The sequence below is a fragment of the Balaenoptera acutorostrata genome, chromosome 6, assembly GCF_949987535.1.
Source record: "Balaenoptera acutorostrata chromosome 6, mBalAcu1.1, whole genome shotgun sequence".
Classification (NCBI taxonomy): Eukaryota; Metazoa; Chordata; class Mammalia; order Artiodactyla; family Balaenopteridae; genus Balaenoptera; species Balaenoptera acutorostrata.
Window position 1 is genome coordinate 81,672,182 of NC_080069.1, and position 19,691 is coordinate 81,691,872.

The following is a 19,691-nucleotide window of genomic DNA, read 5'->3' on the forward strand; positions in this document are numbered from 1 at the left end:
CCTAGACCATGAGGACATGCAATGTCTCACTTTTTGCAGAGCAACTTCCCATTTGGTTCCTCCAGCAACTTTCTGAGAAGCAGAGGTACACATTTGTTTATTAGGTTTAAAAAAAAAAAAAGCTTAGTGGTAATTCCCAACACCACTTGATGGCTGTAAAAGTAAAAAAAAACCCAAAACAATAACAACAACAACTAAAAATAAAATGGCATTTAATGAATTTTAAATAAAAAATAAACATATGCTATGAAAAGGCAAGAGACAGAGAAAGGAGAAGTTGACAAAATCAAGTAACCATGAAACATGGAGATGCTTCCAAAGTGAGAAATTGCTCACCCAGAGGGTAAACAACACATTTTGAAAGCTTAGCTCATTGAGGCATGGAAAGCAAAAATGAAAAGGGAATAAAGTTTGGGTGACAAGGAAGCCAGAATTTATAGTCCTCAGGGACCAAGTGCCCAGCCAGACTGATATCCAGATAAGACTCCTGCAAAGTGAAGCTAGAAATAGATTCTTGCTGACTCAGAAAAAGAAAGCCATCACTTGTGTGTGGAATCAATGTTTATTTCTGAATTATACAGAGAGGATATATATATATATATATATATATATACACACATACATATATATATATATATATATAGTGTTGTTACATATCTTTATATTATTAATTTGCACTATTTAGGTAGAATTTATTTATTTATTTACCAAAACAAAGGTCTAGTAGATACTTTATTCTGAGCGATCCAATACGTGGTAGAAAAAAACCTTTAAATATATAAAAGATTAGTTTGTGCACATCTAAATGTTTCTAAGGGAACAAACTACAGAGGCATTGTGATTAATTAGATGAGGGTTGCAAACTTAGTACCATAACTGAATACTTAAAACAAGACCTTAACAACACAAAGGCTTGGAGTAGTGACTTCCTCACACATGTCGGAGTTATGTCTTAGAACAGGGGTCCCCACCGCCCCCTCCCCAGCCACGGCCTGTTAGGAGCCAGGCCGCACAGCAGGAGGTGAGGGGCGGGCGAGCCGGCGAAGCTTCATTTGCTTCCCATCGCTCGCTCCCCATCGCTCGCTCCCCATCGCTCGCATTACCTCCGAAACCACCCCACCCCACCCCCACCCTGTCCCTGAAAAAATCGTCTCCCATAAAACCGGACCCTGGTACCAAAACGGTTGGGGACCGCTGTCTTAGAAGATAACCCCATAAAACATTGTATGGCTTCAACAGGAACTTCCGGGTTTTCTTCCGCCCCCAGCTATTGCCCTCAAACTTTCTTACTCCCTGATGATATCTTCTGTGCAGATTTTTGTTCTTTCTCTTAATCAAGGAGCTAAGTGAATAGCAGTTGCCACTTTAGGAAAACAATGCTTTTGCCCCAATGACCCCTTGGTTCCGTTAACTACAAATCTACAGGAAAAGTGCAAACAGTTCCCAGAAGTCAGAACCAAAGCAAGAATGCTCAGAATGCAAGAGCTAGATAGTTAATGATGTGAATGTTTACATCTGTCTACATATCTGCTGAGGGATTATTTTTTTTCAGGATTCTTCTAGGCTTCTATGTACTTGGTTTGAATTTACCTGGTGGCATTTCTCTAGCACATGCAATTAATTTGTCTTTTTAAGATAATAAAATAGCAGATGCCTGTCAGAATGGTTACGCAGCCCGTAGAACAGCCCAAACAAAATCACTGATTGAGCAAGATGCTCATAATTTCCATGTAGGAAGATGAAGCTCCAAACAGAATACCACCTGAGTAGCCTTCCGTGAATGGGCTGGCCAAGTTCAGAGAAAATGTGAATGGTGAGATTGTCGTCCTGTCTGGTTGACTCTATCACAAGAGCCCTTTATGGACAGCTCTGTCCTCGGGTTCACACCGCTAAGGTGAACAGCGGATTCTTCATTACTTCCGGTGGCTGGGGGACCATGTAATTTATCTTCCAAAATGGGATACGGCTGAGCGAAAGGGAGCATTGTGACTAATTAAGGCCAGGGCAGCAGTGAGCAAACCGGAAAATTGGGTGATGGCTCTGTTCTGGGAGAGGCATAACTTGGGCTGCCAAAGGCGGAGGTGAGCTGTGGGAGGGGCTGCGCCCCAGGGATTTTCCTCTCAGACACGCCAGGTGCTGTGAGGGAGGAGGACCCCAGAGAATGGTTTAACAGGATACCAAGCGGAAAGGGACCGAGGGGAGGACACAGATAGCTGGGGCTTATGGAGGAAAGAGAGCTGACCTGTGTGTAAGAGAGCGCGTCTGGAAGGTGGGTGGAGGCGGACGGGAAGCAGATGAGGGCGGGGCAATTCAGTCACCTGTGCAAAGACGGCTACTTCAAAGCATTTCAAAGCTCATGACACGCAGGGCTCGAAGTGCCCCCAACAGCTCTCCAGGATGCAGTTACCACCCTCAGACTACGGTGGAAACCCGTTCTCCACTACATTTTAATTTTTGCTAGCTCATTAGTAATAGTTGATACTGGAGACTGAGAATCGTCTCCAGGGTAAGGGTAGGACCTCAGCAATGCCTCTCTGTACACCCAAAAGCCTTCTAAGCAGGCTTCACTTTGGGTCGTGTAAACACAACCTGAGCCACGGGCTCGTGGCTAGGACTCCTTGCCTTTTTCAGCAGGCCATGCGTTTCACTGACTTGTGGATGCCAAAATTCTCTTTCTTAAGAGTAAATTAGTTTGTGCGTTGGTGCATGCTGTTAGAGAAACCAATATCTGAATACAAATGGGGAGGAGGAAGGATGGATGTGCTGACACAGGGCTCAGCAAACGCTTTCTATAAAGAGAGTCAGTGTTTTAGGCTCCGTGGGCCCATGGTCTATGGCGATTACTCTACTCTGCTGCTGTAGTACGAAAGTAGCTGCAGAGAGTCTGTAAACAAATTTGTGTGGCCGTGTTTCAGTAAAACTTTATCTATGGGGACTGAAATTTGAATAGTTTTTATGTGTCATGAAATATTAAGAACATTTTTTTTCTCAGCCCAAAGTGTGAAAACCATTCTTGACTCGAAGGCCATAGGGCAACAGGTAGGGGCGCTGGATTCACAAACCCCTCACTCTGCTAGAGGCCCACGGGTTCTAAACCACATTGGTGTTTTAAAGGGCATATGAAGACTTATAAAGGACTATTTTGCAAATGATAGTAGACTCATGTTTAATTTGAAACCTGTGATTAGAGTGTGTTAAAGCAGATTACTTTTTATAATGCATGTGAGAGAGAAATTCAGATAACTGAATGTTACCAAATAACGAATTTCTGAGTGGGCCACCTTACACAGAACACTTGGCACTTAAAGTGTAACTAAGTTTAAGTTAAACTAAGAACTAAGTTTATGGCTTGAAGCACAGACAGCTATCAGAAATGGGGACATTGATCCTTAAGTTTCTCAACGTGGAGGCTAGAGAAATGATTTTGTAAAAAGACCAATTCACAGAAAACATGATGCCCAATTTGATAACTAAAATAAAATTGATGTGAATTAGAAAGCCTGGCTTCCTTTAGAGACGTTAGAAGAGATGATTCACGGGGACAAGAAGCAAGTGGGCACTTAGCTGACGTGGTGTCACACCTGTGTCTACTTTATGGCTGTCTTAAGCAAGCTTAGGATTTTAAAGGTAGAGTTATGTGGGGACCACTTTCCTAGGGACTGTTGAGCCCTGTGTATTTTAAACCTGAAATGATCACCAAGGAGAAATCCAGCTAATCTATGGAAACAAATCTACTCACAGTGAATAGTGGACTGAAGTTATCTTAGTGGTCAACACCAGTCTAAGAGATGAAATACCACTGCACCAAGGGTTAATGAAATATTGAAATGGAAGGTCCTACTTTCTTGCTAAGGTTCAACTAAAATCTTGGAGGCACGTAACTGGCAAAATAGGAAAATACACACAAGTTCATAAAACATGTTGAGAGCAAACAAGTTCCCTTACTGTTTTTCCCCTTAGAAATTTAGAATGGTACCAGGTAGTGCAAAGTGGGAAAAAAGTACCATCAGCCCTGTCTCTTCCAGGTAGATGTTTCAACAGAACCACGAAGCAGAAAAGCATCCTCTTCTTCCAGCCATGGTCAGCTAGGGCTTTTCTTTTAGCTTCAGATTAATACTTTGGAAAAAAAGAAAAAAAGAAAAGAAATGAGAAACATGAGACACTGAATAGAAACAGTAATGATTTGAGGAGGGCTGTGCTTGCTTTTTTTCCTCAAAGGACTTACTGAAAATAAATCATGCACAATTCTTATACTAGACAAATCTGGTAAAAAAACAATCTTCCCTAGTTGCCAAGGCTCTCTTTAACGTATGGAATCTGTTCACTTTTATCAAACTTTCTGGAAGCATTTTACACCTTTCCAAACGATCTAGGGGGCAAAAGACTTGTGTGCAGGCTCCCTTTTTTAAGTGGATTACGATAAGGAACATTATTGCATTTTGGAAATCCACCTATTTTTTAGTAAATGGCCTTTCCTTGTGGGGCAAAAAAATGGTCTGCTTGAAATAAGGAACATCTGACAAGCGCTAAATACTAAGACAGAGGTAAACAATAAAACAACAATGGCAAAAACCCTCCAATATTTAAAAAAAAATTTTCCCATTATAAAAGAAACGCATGTTTGTTTTTTTGTTTTTGAAAAATACAGAAAACTATGAAGAAAAATAAAATTTAAAAGTCACCTCTTGGGCCACCATCCAAAGAAAACCACTGGTGACCTTTTTTCATGCATAGCACCTTTGATTCCTCCCCCCAGATATTTTGTCCTGGAGTTTTAAAAATTTTTTGTTAAATTCATCAAGAGTATGTTTCTAACATGTGAAAAGTTATACACTTGCTACCGTATGTATGACCTTGGAAACGTGAGGCTAAATGAAAGAAGCCAGACCCAAAGCCCATGTGCCACGTGACTGCATTGACAGGAAGCGCCCAGAAGAGGCAGATATAGTCAGGAAGTAGGTTGGTGATTGCCAGGGACTTGGGGTCAGGGGAAATGGAGAGTGATGGGGTTACTTTCTGAGGTGAGGAAAATGTTCTAAAATTGACTGTGGCATTGGTTGTACAACTCAGCGACCATGCTGAGCCACTGAACTGTGCAGTTTAAATGGGTGAATTCTATCTCAGTAAAGCTGTTATTTAAAAAGCACAAGTCAAAACCACAATGAGGTACCACCTCACACCCACCGGGATGGCTATTATCGAAGAAACAGAAAACAAAAGTGTTGGAGGAAAGGGAACCCTTGTGCACTGCTGGTGGGAATGTAAATTACTGCAGCCATTATGGGAGACAGTATGGAGGTTCCTCAAAAAATTAAAAACAGGACTACCATATGACCCAACAATTCCACTTCTAGGTACATATCCAAAATAATTAAAAACAGGGACTCAAACAGATATTTTTACACCCGTGTTCACAGCAGCATCGTTCACGATAGCTAGAAGGTGGAAGCCACCCAAGTGTCCATCGAGGGATGAATGGATAACAAAATGTGGTCTGTACATACAATGAATATTAAGAAGGAAGGAAACTGACAGTTGCTACAACATGGATGAACCTTGAGGACATTAAGCCAAGTGAAATAAACCAGTCACAGAAAGATAAATATCGTGTGATTCCACTTATATGAGGGCCCTAGAGCAGTCACATTCAGACAGAAAGTAGAAGGGGGGTGGGGGGTTGGGAGCTGTGGTTTAATGGGGATGGATTTTTAGTTTTGCAAGACGAAAAAGTTCTGGAGATCGGTTGCCTAACAACGTGAATGTACTTAACATCACTGAACTGTACACTTAAAAATGGTTAAGACACTATTCAATACATTTTGTGTTAGGTGTATTTTACCATAATTTAGAAAAATCTGATAAACCGAGGGGGGCTAGCATTACTGTGGCCCACACGTCCCTCCCCGCAGGTAGAGGCCACCTCGCTCCTGAATCGTCTGTCGTTTCCGTGACAGCACGTGCTTGGTTCTGTGTGCTTCTGAACCGTGTGTGTGAGGTGTCCATGGGTGGGAGGCACTCTCTTTCCCCTCCAGGTGCTGCGTGAGGGACTCGCCGGCTGTGACTCCACTGCTTTCACTCTCACCCTCCAAAATTTTCTAAAGTCAAAGGATTTGCCTGAAAAGGGCGCCAACTACTTTAATGAGATGGATTCTTATATCCTAAGAGAAGCTTGTTGTAAAGAATGTCTATTGAGTTTGGTAACCATAAGTTTGTTTTCTATGTCTGTGGGTCTATTTCTGTTTTGTATATAAGTTCATTTGTATCGGGGTTTTTTTTTTTTTTTTGATTCCACATATAAGTGATATCACATGACATTTGTCCTTTGTCTGGCTTACTTCACTTAGTATGATAATCTCCAGGTCAAGGGAAAAGAATCTGAAAAAGAATATATATATACCATATATATATATATATGATATATATATGACGTATATATGTATACTGAATCACTGCTGTACACCTGAAAGTGACACAATATTGTAAATCAACTACACTTCAATTAAAAAAAAAGATGGAAAAAAAAAAGAATGTCTACTGAGTTCCCAAATATCTAGGGAAGAAGCCTAAAATGGCTTCGGGCCACTTGTGCCTCCCTTGAACATATCACAACTTCCTGGCACCTACCAAAGAAGAGGGCTACAGCCAGTGAACACTCAGAGGAACTTCCACCATGAGAAAAGAAAAACGCTTTGTTTGAAACAGGCAGTTTGGGAAGTATGTGCGGAGTTTGCTTAGGTCTGCCTTCCCTCCCGAGCCTTAAGTCTGTATCTTGCAAAGGTTACTGTGCTTTGCTTGTGGAATCTGCAGCAGCTGAGCCCTGTTCATTCTCGCAGCTCTGCAAATAAAGCCAACCCATCCAGTTTACAGTAGTTAAGGTATCCTTCCTTTGAAATACCCTCAGCAATTCTACCACTTCTTAGCTCTGGGGCCTTGGCCTAGTTACCTATCTTCTCTAAGTGTCCATTTCTGTATCTGTGAAGCAGAACAATCGTATCTCTCTCACGGCTTGCTAAGGATTAAGTCTAAAGTGTTTTCAGTTGCACATAATGAGCACACAGTAAATGTCTATTATTAGTAGCAGTAGTATTAGTACTAGTAGTAGAGTAGCAGTAGTAGCTCTCTGTGTCTTTCTGAAATGGGAAAATCATCTCTCTGCTTACAATAATCTTGTCTCCTTTGGGAGTTTTCAAATCCAGCCATGCTGACTGTCAGGAGAGGCCAGGTTGTCATGGATATTAATCTCTATTTTATGCCCTCAAGGATCTGACTTGTTTTCTTACCAGCAGGGTTTTACCATGGAGGTGTCTTCTTTTTATCCACTCTGACCCCTTCGATCTTTTAGATTAGATCTTTTTCTAATATGCATTTTCAAAAGACAGATCCTTCTTGACTTGTTTTTGCTTCAAAAACGGACTTCCAGCTGCAGTTATTCCCAAAAGAATGTATTGTTTGATTGATGATTGGATTTTTATTCTTATTCATATGGTGGTGGCTCAGTTTCTTTTGCAGACCAAGAAAATATTTATTACATTTGGGGCACAACATCTGAAAAGTGTGAATGTGGGTCAGAACACTTGAAATCATCTTGAAAAGTTTAAAGGGCACGGTCACTTTGTTTCATCACCTAGGCACCTGATAAAAATCTGAAAAAAACACACCATTTTGAAACATCTCATTTTTCATACTGACTTATTTTGTAAACCTTTTAGGGTTTAATTTAACCCTTCAGCTTTTGGTAAACAAGAAGCTGAAAAGTTGAAATTTAATAACCCGGTTTATGGAAGGAGCAAGAGATAGTCAAAAGTGGATGATTTTTAAGTTAATACAGGAAACCACACTGGAGATTAATTTCCGAGACAGCAGTTGTGTTGTGAAGCTGATGAAGCTATGGATGATGCCACTAATTTAAGTCTCCCCACATAGAACCACTTCTCCTGGATCATGTACACTTTTTATGTGTGTAAGAATATAAAAAGTCATGTTGCAGGTTTTAGGAGATGAATGAATAAATAAAATCCAAACCTGAGAGTGAAGGAGACAAGCACCTGGGGCTACTTTTAAAAATAGTATGCTTTTCGGAAAAAACTTACTTTTAATCAGACTTGAAATATGAAAGGAGTATTCCTCATTGGGCAGATGGGCTTCACTTTCTAGAACTAATTTTCCAGTGAGACATAGTAGCTTTCTGCTAATTTCCTATAGGCTAGTTTGGCTCCTAATGTGTGTTAAACGAGGTTTCTTACAAAGCGTCTGACAATATTGTTTAATGATAAAAGGAAACTCTCATGTTTTCTGTAGGAAGAGCAGGGAGATGGGCTTAACCTTCCCTTCTCTCTCTGAGGAAAATGAGAGGCCATTACAGTATCAGCACACATCGCATTTTATTCTCGGCCTTAATTGAGCTCCTTGGAAGAGCCTTTGCCCATTTTGCAGTTTATCCATTTAATACTAGCTAGAGAAGGTGTAAAATGCTTCCACTCAGGAACCAGAAGGTAAACGAAGCCTGGTATTCTGATACTAAAGAAAGCCAGAAACCCAGGGCTGCAAGTCAGCAGAAAAATATCTCGGCCACTCTGGCCCTCCTGCCGTTTCACATCCTCCACACTGTGAGCGTGTGCCTGGTAAAGAAGAGCTTAGGAAAGAGAGGGCTGAAGAAAGCGGAAGCCCGGAGAAGAGTATTTTCTAAGAAGTGGGAAGTAACGTTAACAATTTGCAGCATCCCCCCGCCCCCATGCCCAGCCCTGGAATGAACCCCAACAGAAGCAGTGTTTTGCCCTCTCCCCAGCCCAAACAGCCCATTATACAGATGAGGAGCAAAACACACAAGGCAGGCAAAGGAGTGGGTAAGCCCGCAGATGTAGCAGCTGTAGGCTAGTGAGGGACATCCGTCCGCGCAGCTCGTTAACTGTGGGCACAGGACTCTGCTCTAGGGGGCGCTGTTTTGACGAGGGAGGGATGATTTGCACAGAGAATTAGATGGACTAAGGGCCTATGGTTTTTTTGTTTTGCCGAATTTTCGCGTGGCAGTTTGCTTGAAGCAATTGCTGTCTTCATCTCAAAAAAGGTGGGACCAGTGTAACCTTCAGAAAAGTAGCTGCTCAATTTCAAAGGTCTCTTTTACAGCTTTTGTTCTTTGTGTACTTTTCAGTAAAGACCTTCTCTTTCAAGTTTTTGTGTATAAACTTCCTTAAACTGTAAGGTCACCATGGCAACTGCAGAGTAAGTAAGTGCACTGAGATTTTCCAGTTTCCCTTCAGACCTCCTCCAGGGAAAGGAGGTCACAAGAGAACAAAATGTGACAATAGCAGATACATTTAAATGTGATCTTTGCTCCTCCTTCTGGATTCCTGTGAAGGACAATGTTAAATTCTCCACAACTCAAACCCAATTAGGAGCCCCCGATTGGATGGCCAGTTTCCCTGAGAGCATGATGGTGACCACAGTTTATTCCCTGAAACTGACCGGGACAGTAATGAACTCTATTTGTCTTAGGTGACAAATTTTGTCCTCCCCGGTGTTCTGTTAGATCAGAGGTTGAATACCCATTCCAGCATTAAGACCACCTCTCTCTGATTTCAAAACCACTGGCTCTGAAACTGCCCTGCAAAGGCTCCACTCCCAGCTCTGGGCCATTCTTACAGCTGTACAAATTGGACTGGCCAGCTAATCTCTCTATGCTGCTCTTTCCTTATCTACAAAACGCACCTCATTGGCTTATTCTGAGGATAAAAATCAGAGTGTGCGTGCAGGTTTTTACATAGAACCTGGCACGTGGTAAGAACCCAGTACATGCTCAATTTTTATTTCTCACCGGATGAGACTAGATGGAATAGATCATTTCTAAAGTTCCATCCGGACTCAGCTGCCTCTTGAATTTTCGAAACAAGGACGTTTCCTCTCCCATCCACCAAAATAAGTTCAAATGGAAGTCCCTACTTTCACTAATTAAAATATGAATGATGTAATTCAGAAAGCAGAGTTGCATTCCTCTTGCCCAAGTGCTTTTACATCTGGCTCAAATACTCATTTTCTCCTCGCTTTTGGACTGGAAAAATAGAATGCCAAGTGAAGACTTAGGTTGTCCTTAAGTCACCAAATGGTGATCATGAATGAGATGGTGTTAAGCTGGCACATTTCTCTTTAAGTTTCTAAATTCAGGAATAGAGAACATGAAAGCTGAACATCTAAACGGTGTTTACCCAATCCTCAATGTATTTTTGTCTTTCAGAGCCCAGCCATACAACATAATAAGTAACCACACAGTTGTCATTGATGGTGAATTCTTACTCCTTCTCCATAGAAGACATTTCTGGGTCATTGTAAAGGCAGCTAGTTCTGAGTGCAAGGGGGGGAAAAAAAAGGAAGCAGTAAACATTTTCTCCACTGTTACCACTTTGTAAACACGACAGATTTGGCCTTTTTAAACTGTTTAGTGTGGTCCCATTGCTACTACTGAACACATCTACACCTGAACAGATGATGAGATTAAGCTCTGATTCTTTTACCATCAGTTTTGAAATATAGTAATTGCTCCTGATTTAGAAATATAAAAGGAAGATTGAGAACTCCAAACACCTCCAGCAGTCTCTTCTGTCCTTGTTTTTTCTGTTTGTTTTTTCTTTTTCCTGACTTTTCAATCTATCTTATTCAGGGAACATTATATTGCAAATTTTTATTTGTAACCCAAATAATATAATATTTTAGACACAAAGGACAATCCCTCTCAAGCAGCCTGATATTATTTACATAGGAACACAGTTAACTTTCAGTTTTCACAACAACAAAGATTTTCCAAGACACTAAAAGGAAGAATGCCAATTTCAGCTTTCTTTGGTGTTGTTACAGAAAAATACCTTACAGCTGATCTGTATTCAGGTCAAACAAGTGAGTCCTAACATTAACCTAAACTGATTGTGTTCAGAAAGAAAAATGTAACCATATAAAATAAGGAAACTATTATTATGGTGTATGAATGTGTTTATGCTTTCTTGTGTAATATTAGCTGCTTTTGATATTCCATGTGATTCCTCTGTTAGCCAATTTCAAATTTGCTTTATATTAATTTCCAATTAATACTTAACACTTCAACTGTTACTTGTTCCCCTCTGGTAAATATTTTATTGTTGGCAAACAAACACTATTTAAAGAGAGGCTGTGATCCTTTTTACATGCGAGAGTTCCTTTTGTAATGTGAATAATTTCACAAGCCAGGGTATCTGTCTGCACATCAGAGGTTCAGTTATTAATGTTAGGTATTTTGTTGAAAATGGCAGAAGTCTGGCTCCCTGAGAAGGGCAGAGGGCTTTTTGCCCCTCTCCAGCTACCCTTCTCGCTGGTGGTGCTATTTTTATGGAGGATACCTGGCAACTCTAGTGAACAAGGACAGTCAGGCAAGTGTTGACAGTGTTCTAGAAAAACCTAGTAAAGCTGGAATGGAATCCAGGCAGGGCAGTCTTCCAAACCTAGCTTTTCTGCTTTTTAACTTTGCGTAATCCTTCCAGAGCAAACAGCAATTTGCAGTTCACGTACTACTGTCACTCCAGAGGCGACAGACGGATTCTTCGCCGTTTTCAAAATAAGAACGGCTCTATAGATACAACTTATCCTTTGAAAGTATTTTCTTTCCTATATAAAACTAAAGGTTTAAGGAAAAAATAAGGCAGGCTGAGGAAATTGCTTTCTGAAAGTCCATTAGAGGTGGAGGTGGTATGTGTGTGTATGTGTATGTGGGGAGAGGGTGAATGTTTAAAAACACTAGTGGGACTAAAGACAGATAGGCTTTGTTCCCTGACAGACAGGGTTACGTGTTTGCTTTTGTTAGGACCAGCCTGAAGCATCCTAGTTAAGGTCGTGTGGAAAGTCAGGGGGCATCTGTTCGTGAAAGGAACCTGGTTTTTCTGGCTTCTAGAATCTAACCATAGATCTGCAGTGATTATGTTTTCTGATCCTCAAATCATCCTCTACAGTCTGTCCAAGGGTTGGGGGACCACTTCAGAGGCTGAAAGGTAGTCAAGAAGATGTAGCTAGCGTGCTAAAACGGAAGGATTCTGAGGGATTTCAATCATCGGTGGGGTCAACAGAGTAAAATTCTTTATCCTTCCACGTTTTCAGATGCGCAGATATATCTCATTGCCTCATCCCTGTAATGTCACCATCAGAAGAAGTAGGATCAATTGGAGGAGAATTCAGACAGGCGGCTTACTCACTGAATCCAAAGCAAGAGCGTAGATCTCCTAGGACAAATCTAATTATTTTTATTCAGCCATTTACTTTAAGACAGTGATTCTCAAAGCAAGGTACTGAGACTGGCAGTATTAGCATTACTGGGAACTTGTTAGAAATACAGATTCTCAGGCCTGCCAAATCAGACACTTTGAGGGCGAGGCCCAGGACACTTGTGTTTTAACAAGTGCTCCAGGTGATTCTGATGCACAGTTAAGATTGAGAACCACTGCCCCACAGCAATGATCTTAGTCTTAATGCACATTCACCAATTCATGCAGCAGAAATTTACTGAGCATCTAGTATGTACTAGGCATGAGCTTGGTGCTTCCTTTAGGAAGGAGATCAAGACATCTCAGGACCACCCAAGACCATTTAGATATCGGGGGAGAGGGTCTGTGGCAGTAGATAAGTGAACAAAATGAAGAATTTGAGAGAAAGAAAGAGAAAGCTACACAACTAAACCAAAAATGATAAATGTTTTCCTGTGGTAGCTAAGCAGGAAGAGTAGAAATATGGAGGGAAAACATCTATTGAAGGAGGCAAGATTTTATGGTAATGATAGGACAGGACTAGGACTCTGTAGTGGGTTTGGCTGGAAAATTATTGATGCTCCTTCCCCATCTTTTGTCTGTCTTGAAAACAGCTCCTTAATTTCATAAATACGTTATCCTAAAAAAAATGAATACGAAAGGGAAACTAATCGCTACTCATGACACAGTGCAATTTGAGCACAGATAACTGCTGAAGGGGTACATCACACCAACTTTCGGTTCCTTGATTCCTAATACCTTCCTTCTTTCCACAACTTCTTGTTTTCAACAGTTGAGTTAGAGACTAAGAAGATTCTGTTAGAGTAAAAATGTGTGTAATTTTGAGTATTGTTAGTCTAAATGGGTGTCAGTTACCTTGAAAGAAAACTAGAGGATAGGAATATTTAACAGTAAACTACTCTAATGCTAAACTTTCTAAAGCAAAAACCTTTCCTTGAGTTTTTAAACCCAAAAGATCCCTACTATAGGCAAATAATTCTACAGATTACCTGCTGTAAAAATGTGCTGTAGGCACAAAATATCTAAATGGATTGTTTTCATGAGGCATTGGCATTTACCACCTATGCAGGTAAAGCTTCACTAATTTAGATCTTTCTTATTCAGAATTTGTAGCTGTTTGGACATTGTCCGGGCTTTCTGCTTTTGCAATATCTATTAAAACAGGAACGGGTTATAAAAATTAACAGTGTAAGCAACATTTGAAATGGAGAAGCTTAATACAGCAAATATTCTTGTCTAGATTTCACATAAGGTGGCAGAAAAATTATTTGTGACCGAGAAATAAGAAAAGGAAATTACTGGATATTCTTTAAAAGCAGTGCTGAGTTGACTTTCTATTGATCTTATTACAACTCTGTAGAGGCACATGTTAACTTGTAGATTTTTACTGAGCAGAGATGCAAATAATTTCTGTCCAGTGGAAAAGATAACCCTAAGGTTACAGTTTATTGCTCTGTTGAACATTAATCAGTTTTGTATCTAAACCAATATTTTTATCCTAATGTTCCTTTATAAACTGCCTATAGACGTCTAGCTTTTCAAATGCTCTTTGAACTAGTTTTAACAGCTTACTGGTTCCTTCATTAAATAATTAGTTGAATAAAATCATTGGCATGTATTCATTTTATATTTGCATTAAAGTTATGATTGTGCTGTTTTGAAAACTATACTTTAATAATAGTGAGCAATAATTTTTTTATTCATCCAAATAGCTCAGAAACTGTTAGTTGAGCTGTATTTGCCAGTCACTAAATAAGGTGTTTTTAAAAAATCTTGGAAATTCGTGAATTTGGTTCTACAAAACTATTGCAAAATTCAACTTGCCATCATTTTTCTGCATTAGTATGAATCGGTGAGGTTTATTGCCTCAATATAGCCAAGCGATCATCTGGATGTTATACTGTATGTGGCAGGTGCCTGTGATGTGTCTCTTTGGCTGTAGTGCCTAAAATTGCATGTATATTTTTAAAAGAAATTAAACAACAGTAACAAGATGACCAAGATAACCAAGATCATGGGGCGGGGGCGGGGGGGGGGCTGGCAAATAGAGTGTAGTACAAAGAACAGAAATTACATCTATCATGGAACAAAGGAAACTTTTAAAGGGCAGCATTACTGTTAGGATGCAAGAATAAAACACCAGGCATGCAGGTTCTCCCAATTCATTCCTGAAATGCAAGCCAACATCACTGCCAGCTGCTGAATGGAAACCAAGTCTTACTTAGCTGCTTCTGACGCTTCCCTCAGTTCTTCATCCAGTCTGCATGAGCAAAAATTAGCAGTGTAGAAAAGAAACAAAAAAGAAGCAAGCAGAGCGTGAGAAGAGTCACCCAGCAAAGCAGAGCCAAACATAAGTGGAGCGTATGTGCTTTTAAAAACCAACCTTTGGAGCACTGAGACACATTCCTTCAATTAAATATGGTGTTTTAAGAACTCCAATTCAACGTTTATGTACGTTTCTTTTGCAAAGTCCTTCATAAAGATGATAGATATAAACGTTGCAAGAAAATTGGCAACATGCTGGCTGAATAAAGCTGGAAACAGCCATAGCAGTTGTTGGGGACAGTTAAAGTTAGCTTGCAGCCTGGGCCAAGTCAGGGACGTATCTGGTTTAGTAGGTTTCAGTTGCAAATTAGGTTGACCTCAACAGCTTTCTTTACACACAAGACAAAGACGGGAAATGATATACTACAAGGGACTGATACGAGGACCTCTTGCTCTGATAGCGTGTTGAGGTCACCCACAAGTAAGACACTGGTGTACACACACAGAGGGCCCAGCGTGAATTGTAGATCAGGAGACTTTTACCTCACACTTCTCTTATAAGATCTCTCTTCATCGTACCTTACAGGATAAAAAATGAATGCAGTGAGGAAAACGAGCAGACAGATGGAAAAAAATGACAGGTCAGTGTTTTACAGAACAGTCAAAACATGAGAGGAAAAGCCTACCCAAAGAGTAATCAAATTGCCTTTGGGGAGAAATCTTATTTTTATTAGATATAGTCAATGATTTCGAATTTATGATTATATACAGCCAATCCTCATGATTTGCAGATTCCGTGTTTGCAAATTCGCCTACTTGCTAAACCATAGTTGCGACCTCTAAAGCAGTACTTACGGCACTTTCGTGGTCACTTGTGGACGTTCACAGAGTGACCAGAAATTTGAGTCACCTGACCTGTGGGTTCCCAGCTGATGTGGAACTAGGCGAGGCTCTGCCTTCTCGTCTCAGCTCTTTTGCTGCAAACAAGTAGGCTTTTTACAGTCTCTGAAGTGCCATGTTTTTCTCATTTTTGTGCTTTTTGCTGGCGATCTCTTTCTTTATTAAAAATGTTCCCCAAACATTGTGCTTAAGTACCATCTGGCATTCCTAAGCACAGGGAGGCTATGGTGTGCCTTAGGGAGGGATATATGTGTGTTAGATACGCTTTATTCAGGCACAAGTTACAGTGCTGTTGGCCCTGAGTTCAGTGTTAGTGAATCAACAGTACAGATCAAATAAAGTATCTTTAAACAGAAACGCAATAAAACAAGGTTATATATTAATCGGTAAATGAAAATGTTGTGACTGAGTACTCAGAGAAACTCAGCCCTGTATTCCCCCTAGAAACAGCGGTTCAGTACTTTATTCAAATCTTGTAAGAACACCACTGCCACAAATAATAAGAATCGCCTGTAATCAGTGATTATAAATCTGATTCCAGATTGGGCTCGTTTTTCTTTCATTTAAGCCCTTTGATGACGGGCTCCATCCCAGCTGAATATTGGTCTTGGGGTTGGATGAGATCAGACCCTCTGAATGCTATTGTGTAATGGGAAGGAGCTATGGCTTGTTATCAATTTGAAAATGGCATAATATGAAAATGAGGCAATGAGGGTCAGTCACAGAAACGAGAGAAAGGACATCCAGAGGAGATGGATTACAAAAGACAGGAGAAATCAATCATGGACACATGGGGAGGGCGTGCGTGGTTGTAAATTTCCTCCTCCAGAAGAAACTCTTTCCAAATGAAGCCCTTCCTCCCAAAGAAACTTTTCCCAAATGGAGCCCTTGAAAACTGACATGTGTAGATGAATGAAAAGCTCCTCAGGCATGTTTAACTTCTCAACAACTAAACTTCCCTGTATGAGTATCAAGTCTCTAAAAGCAACACAATTACAATAAATAACATTCTGGACTGCCAGCTTTGTGCCAGGCTTCCTCAATGCTTTACGTACACTGTTCTCATTCAATCCTCAGGACCCTTCCATTGCTCCTTACTTTCTCATTTTAAAGATGCTGAAGCTGAGACTCAGAGGGTTTTTTTTGGTTTTTTTAAAAATTATTTTATTTTTGGCTGCGTTGGGTCTTTGTTGCTGTGCACAGGCTTTCCCTAGTTGCAGTGAGCGGGAGCTACTCTTTCTTTGTTGCGGTGCGTGGGCTTCTCATTGCGGTGGCTTCTCTTGTTGCGGAGCACGGGCTCTAGGTGTGCGGGCTTCAGTAGGTGTGGCTCACGGGCTCTAGAGCGCAGGCTCAGTAGTTATGGCGCACGAGCTTAGTTGCTCCGCGCATGTGGGATCTTCCCGGACCAGGGATTGAACCGGTGTCCCCTGCAGTGGCAGGCAGATTCTCAACCACTGCGCCACCAGGGAAGCCCAGACTCAGGGTTTTAAATAGGTTTCCTTAAGTCTGAGAGAGGCAGGTGGGAAGGTTCACACCTAATGCTAAGCCTCCAAAGCCCACTCTCTTCTCTTTTTCCACTTGCCACACTGGGGAAGCACTGCCATATTTACCGAGAAAATGTCCAGTGCTCATTTCCACTTGACGAGGGAAGGTCCTTGTCATCTTTTGTAAAGGAAGACAGCATTATAGGAGGTGGGTGCTCCAGTACTTTTAAAGACTAGGAGTGGCTTTTGGAGATGGGGTCCCTTTTTTTTTTTTTTTTAAGGATTTTCTTATTTATTTATTTATTTGTTTGTTTTTATTTTTGGCTGTGTTGGGTCTTCGGTTCGCGCGAGGGCTTTCTCCAGTTGCGGCAAGCGGGGGCCACTCTTCATCGCGGTGCGGGGACCGCTCTTCATCGCGGTGCGCGGGCCTTTCTCTATCGCGGCCCCTCCCGTCACGGGGCACAGGCTCCAGACGCGCAGGCTCAGCAATTGTGGCTCACGGGCCCAGCTGCTCCGTGGCATGTGGGATCTTCCCAGACCAGGGCTCGAACCCGTGTCCCCCGCATTAGCAGGCAGATTCTCAACCACTGCGCCACCAGGGAAGCCCGGGGTCCCTTTTTTGAGGCAGCAGGCCAGAGCTAGAAGGTGTGCTGGTTTCGGGACTCTGTGAAGCTAGTGAGAATTAAAGCCACCATTTGGAGCTTATGAACACTCTGCTCGATTCAGCTGAGCTAACTGGCAGTTCTCAACCCAGCCGGTACCCTCTGTTCTTACCTGATATTGGGATGCCGGAGAACCAAATGCAGCTGCTTCTGAGCCTTGACTTTAGATGGTTTTTTAAGGGAGGTAAGGAAATCTGCTAGAAAAGGGCCTGGGCTGACCTGGATTTGAATTCTAGTTCCATCTCTTCCTTCTTCCTACTTATACTTTGCATAAGTAACGTCCCCTTCCTAAGTTGTCTTCCTTATCTGTAAACGGGGGTTTACTGTGGGGATTAAATACAAGATATAAATAGAGCACTTCTATGCCTAGCACAGCAGAGACACTTCCTTCCAGTTTCTGTGCCTTTTTTTTTTTTTTTAAAGTGAGGGGACTCTTTTTTGGAAGCCCAAATTGGGAGGTCACTTTTGCTCTCCATCTTATGGAGGAAGATGGTTGTTATTGTTATCCTTGTTATCCTTGACTGTTTCCTCTGGAGCTGATGGTTAGATTCCTCCCAGTTTTAATCACACAGAAAGCTAGTGAATCAGACACAGTGAAAGAAAAACATGATCGACAGTAAACAATAGCTCTTTTGCAACAATGAACCAGTTAGGAGGGTTCCTTCTCCAGCGTCATGTTTTTAAAGTCCCAGCTCCAAGCAGTTGTTTGGTTAACTTTTTATTTTTATTATTTTTGCAGCATAATCCTACAACCTTCAGTATCCATACTTTCTTCCCACAGGCTTTACCCTGTACTGAGTAAGGAGGTCATTCCTAACCGCACCACCCACCACTCTGCTTTATCTTTCACCTGAAGGGAACCATGAAGAAAAAGGACTGAGAAGAAAACAGAGAAAGGGTAATTTTTTTTCTCTTTTCCTAGGGTCAAGCAGATAAATTACTTTATGTAAGGCAGTGAAGAAATCCAGGCTATGCACAAAACATACTGGGTCTGTGTGGCATGCAAGACACAAGTAACAAATCTGCTGATTAATGTTAATCCAAAATGGTAGTAAGTTCAAGATAAAGATGAGGAAATTTCAATAACACCAATAGAAGATTATGTGAAAGAAGATCTGAAAGAACAGAACAGTTATCGCTAGGTTATAAGAAAGGAAAATATTTATTGGAGAATATTTAATATTCGTTTTAAATATAAGGTAATGCCATTTCCCCATATTTTATAAATGAGTTATTTTCTAATCTCCTTCTCCAGACATGCAATATTTCTTAACAAATCTTCAAAACCATCAGGACTTACTTGATGATGCTCTCTGGAATATGGACACAGTCCATTGGGATCAGCCCACTGAGTTCTGATAAGCTACTGACGTATTTAATTTTACTGCTGAACTTTGAACTAGAAAAAAGAAAAGGAAAAAGATATCAGTCGCTCCTCCATCCCTTCTCAGGCTGCTGCCTCTTCTTGAAAATTCTTATCACCTTGCCCCAGCACTCTTACTAAGAAGAATGGCTACATTATTTGAGTAGTTACTATGTGCCAGACACTGTTTTAACTGGTTTATATATATTAACTCTTTTATTTCCTATGATGGATAGCCTAATGAGGTAGAGACTATTATTGTTCTCTTTTTAAAGATAGATAAGGAAACTGAAAACATAGGGAGTTAAGTGTTTGCCCAGATTTCACCTTCAGTAAGTGGCAAAGCCTAGATTTAAACCCGGGCAGCCTGACTGCAGGGTCCACACATTGCATGGTCTCCCGGTGGTTCCTGCCACTCTGAACTGTCACTGGTTTATGGTTTGTTTCCCTTTGTTTGCTTGTTTGTTTTTAGCAAACAAAAATCTTGTCATTAGTTCTTTCAGAATCTACCACGGTTGATATATTTTTAAAGTATATATAAAGTTGTTTTCCTCTTATTTTTTTAGTTTTACTTTTATTTTAAATATATGTATACTTTTTTAAGTTTTAAATCTTGAAAGGTCATTCCAGATGAACCAATGCTCAAAAAACAATGTTGCAATAATCGGATTTGAATGGCAGACGGCTTTCATCTCAATGTCGTCATTTTAGATGTGTGTAAATGCATAGAAAACAACTTGCA

At 40.8% G+C, this 19,691-nt stretch overlaps 2 protein-coding genes across 7 annotated transcripts in view; one reads left to right on the top strand and one right to left on the bottom strand.

Moving 5' to 3' along the window:
• GCNT1 (glucosaminyl (N-acetyl) transferase 1) overlaps positions 1–19,691 on the top strand; it is a 228,461-nt gene that overhangs the window by 177,958 nt on the left and 30,812 nt on the right. For both annotated transcript variants that reach the window (XR_009008731.1, XR_009008729.1), the window contains exon 5: positions 18,368–18,484. The gene's annotated coding sequence lies outside the window, so the exon portion shown is untranslated. The remainder of the gene's footprint in view (positions 1–18,367; positions 18,485–19,691) is intronic.
• The window catches only part of PRUNE2 (prune homolog 2 with BCH domain), a 274,857-nt gene continuing 255,408 nt past the window's right edge, over positions 243–19,691 (bottom strand). Inside the window, exons 16-20 of one of the 5 annotated variants that reach the window (XM_057549083.1) lie at positions 18,887–18,985; positions 15,084–15,119; positions 14,497–14,535; positions 10,288–10,335; positions 243–4,116 (exon numbers count right to left, since the gene is read on the bottom strand). In XM_057549083.1, the coding sequence (XP_057405066.1) occupies positions 4,086–4,116; positions 10,288–10,335; positions 14,497–14,535; positions 15,084–15,119; positions 18,887–18,985 (253 nt within the window). In that variant the 3' untranslated portion in view covers positions 243–4,085. The remainder of the gene's footprint in view (positions 4,117–10,287; positions 10,336–14,496; positions 14,536–15,083; positions 15,120–18,886; positions 18,986–19,691) is intronic. The other 4 variants (XM_057549084.1, XM_057549085.1, XM_057549086.1 and 1 more) reach the window with 4 other exon arrangements.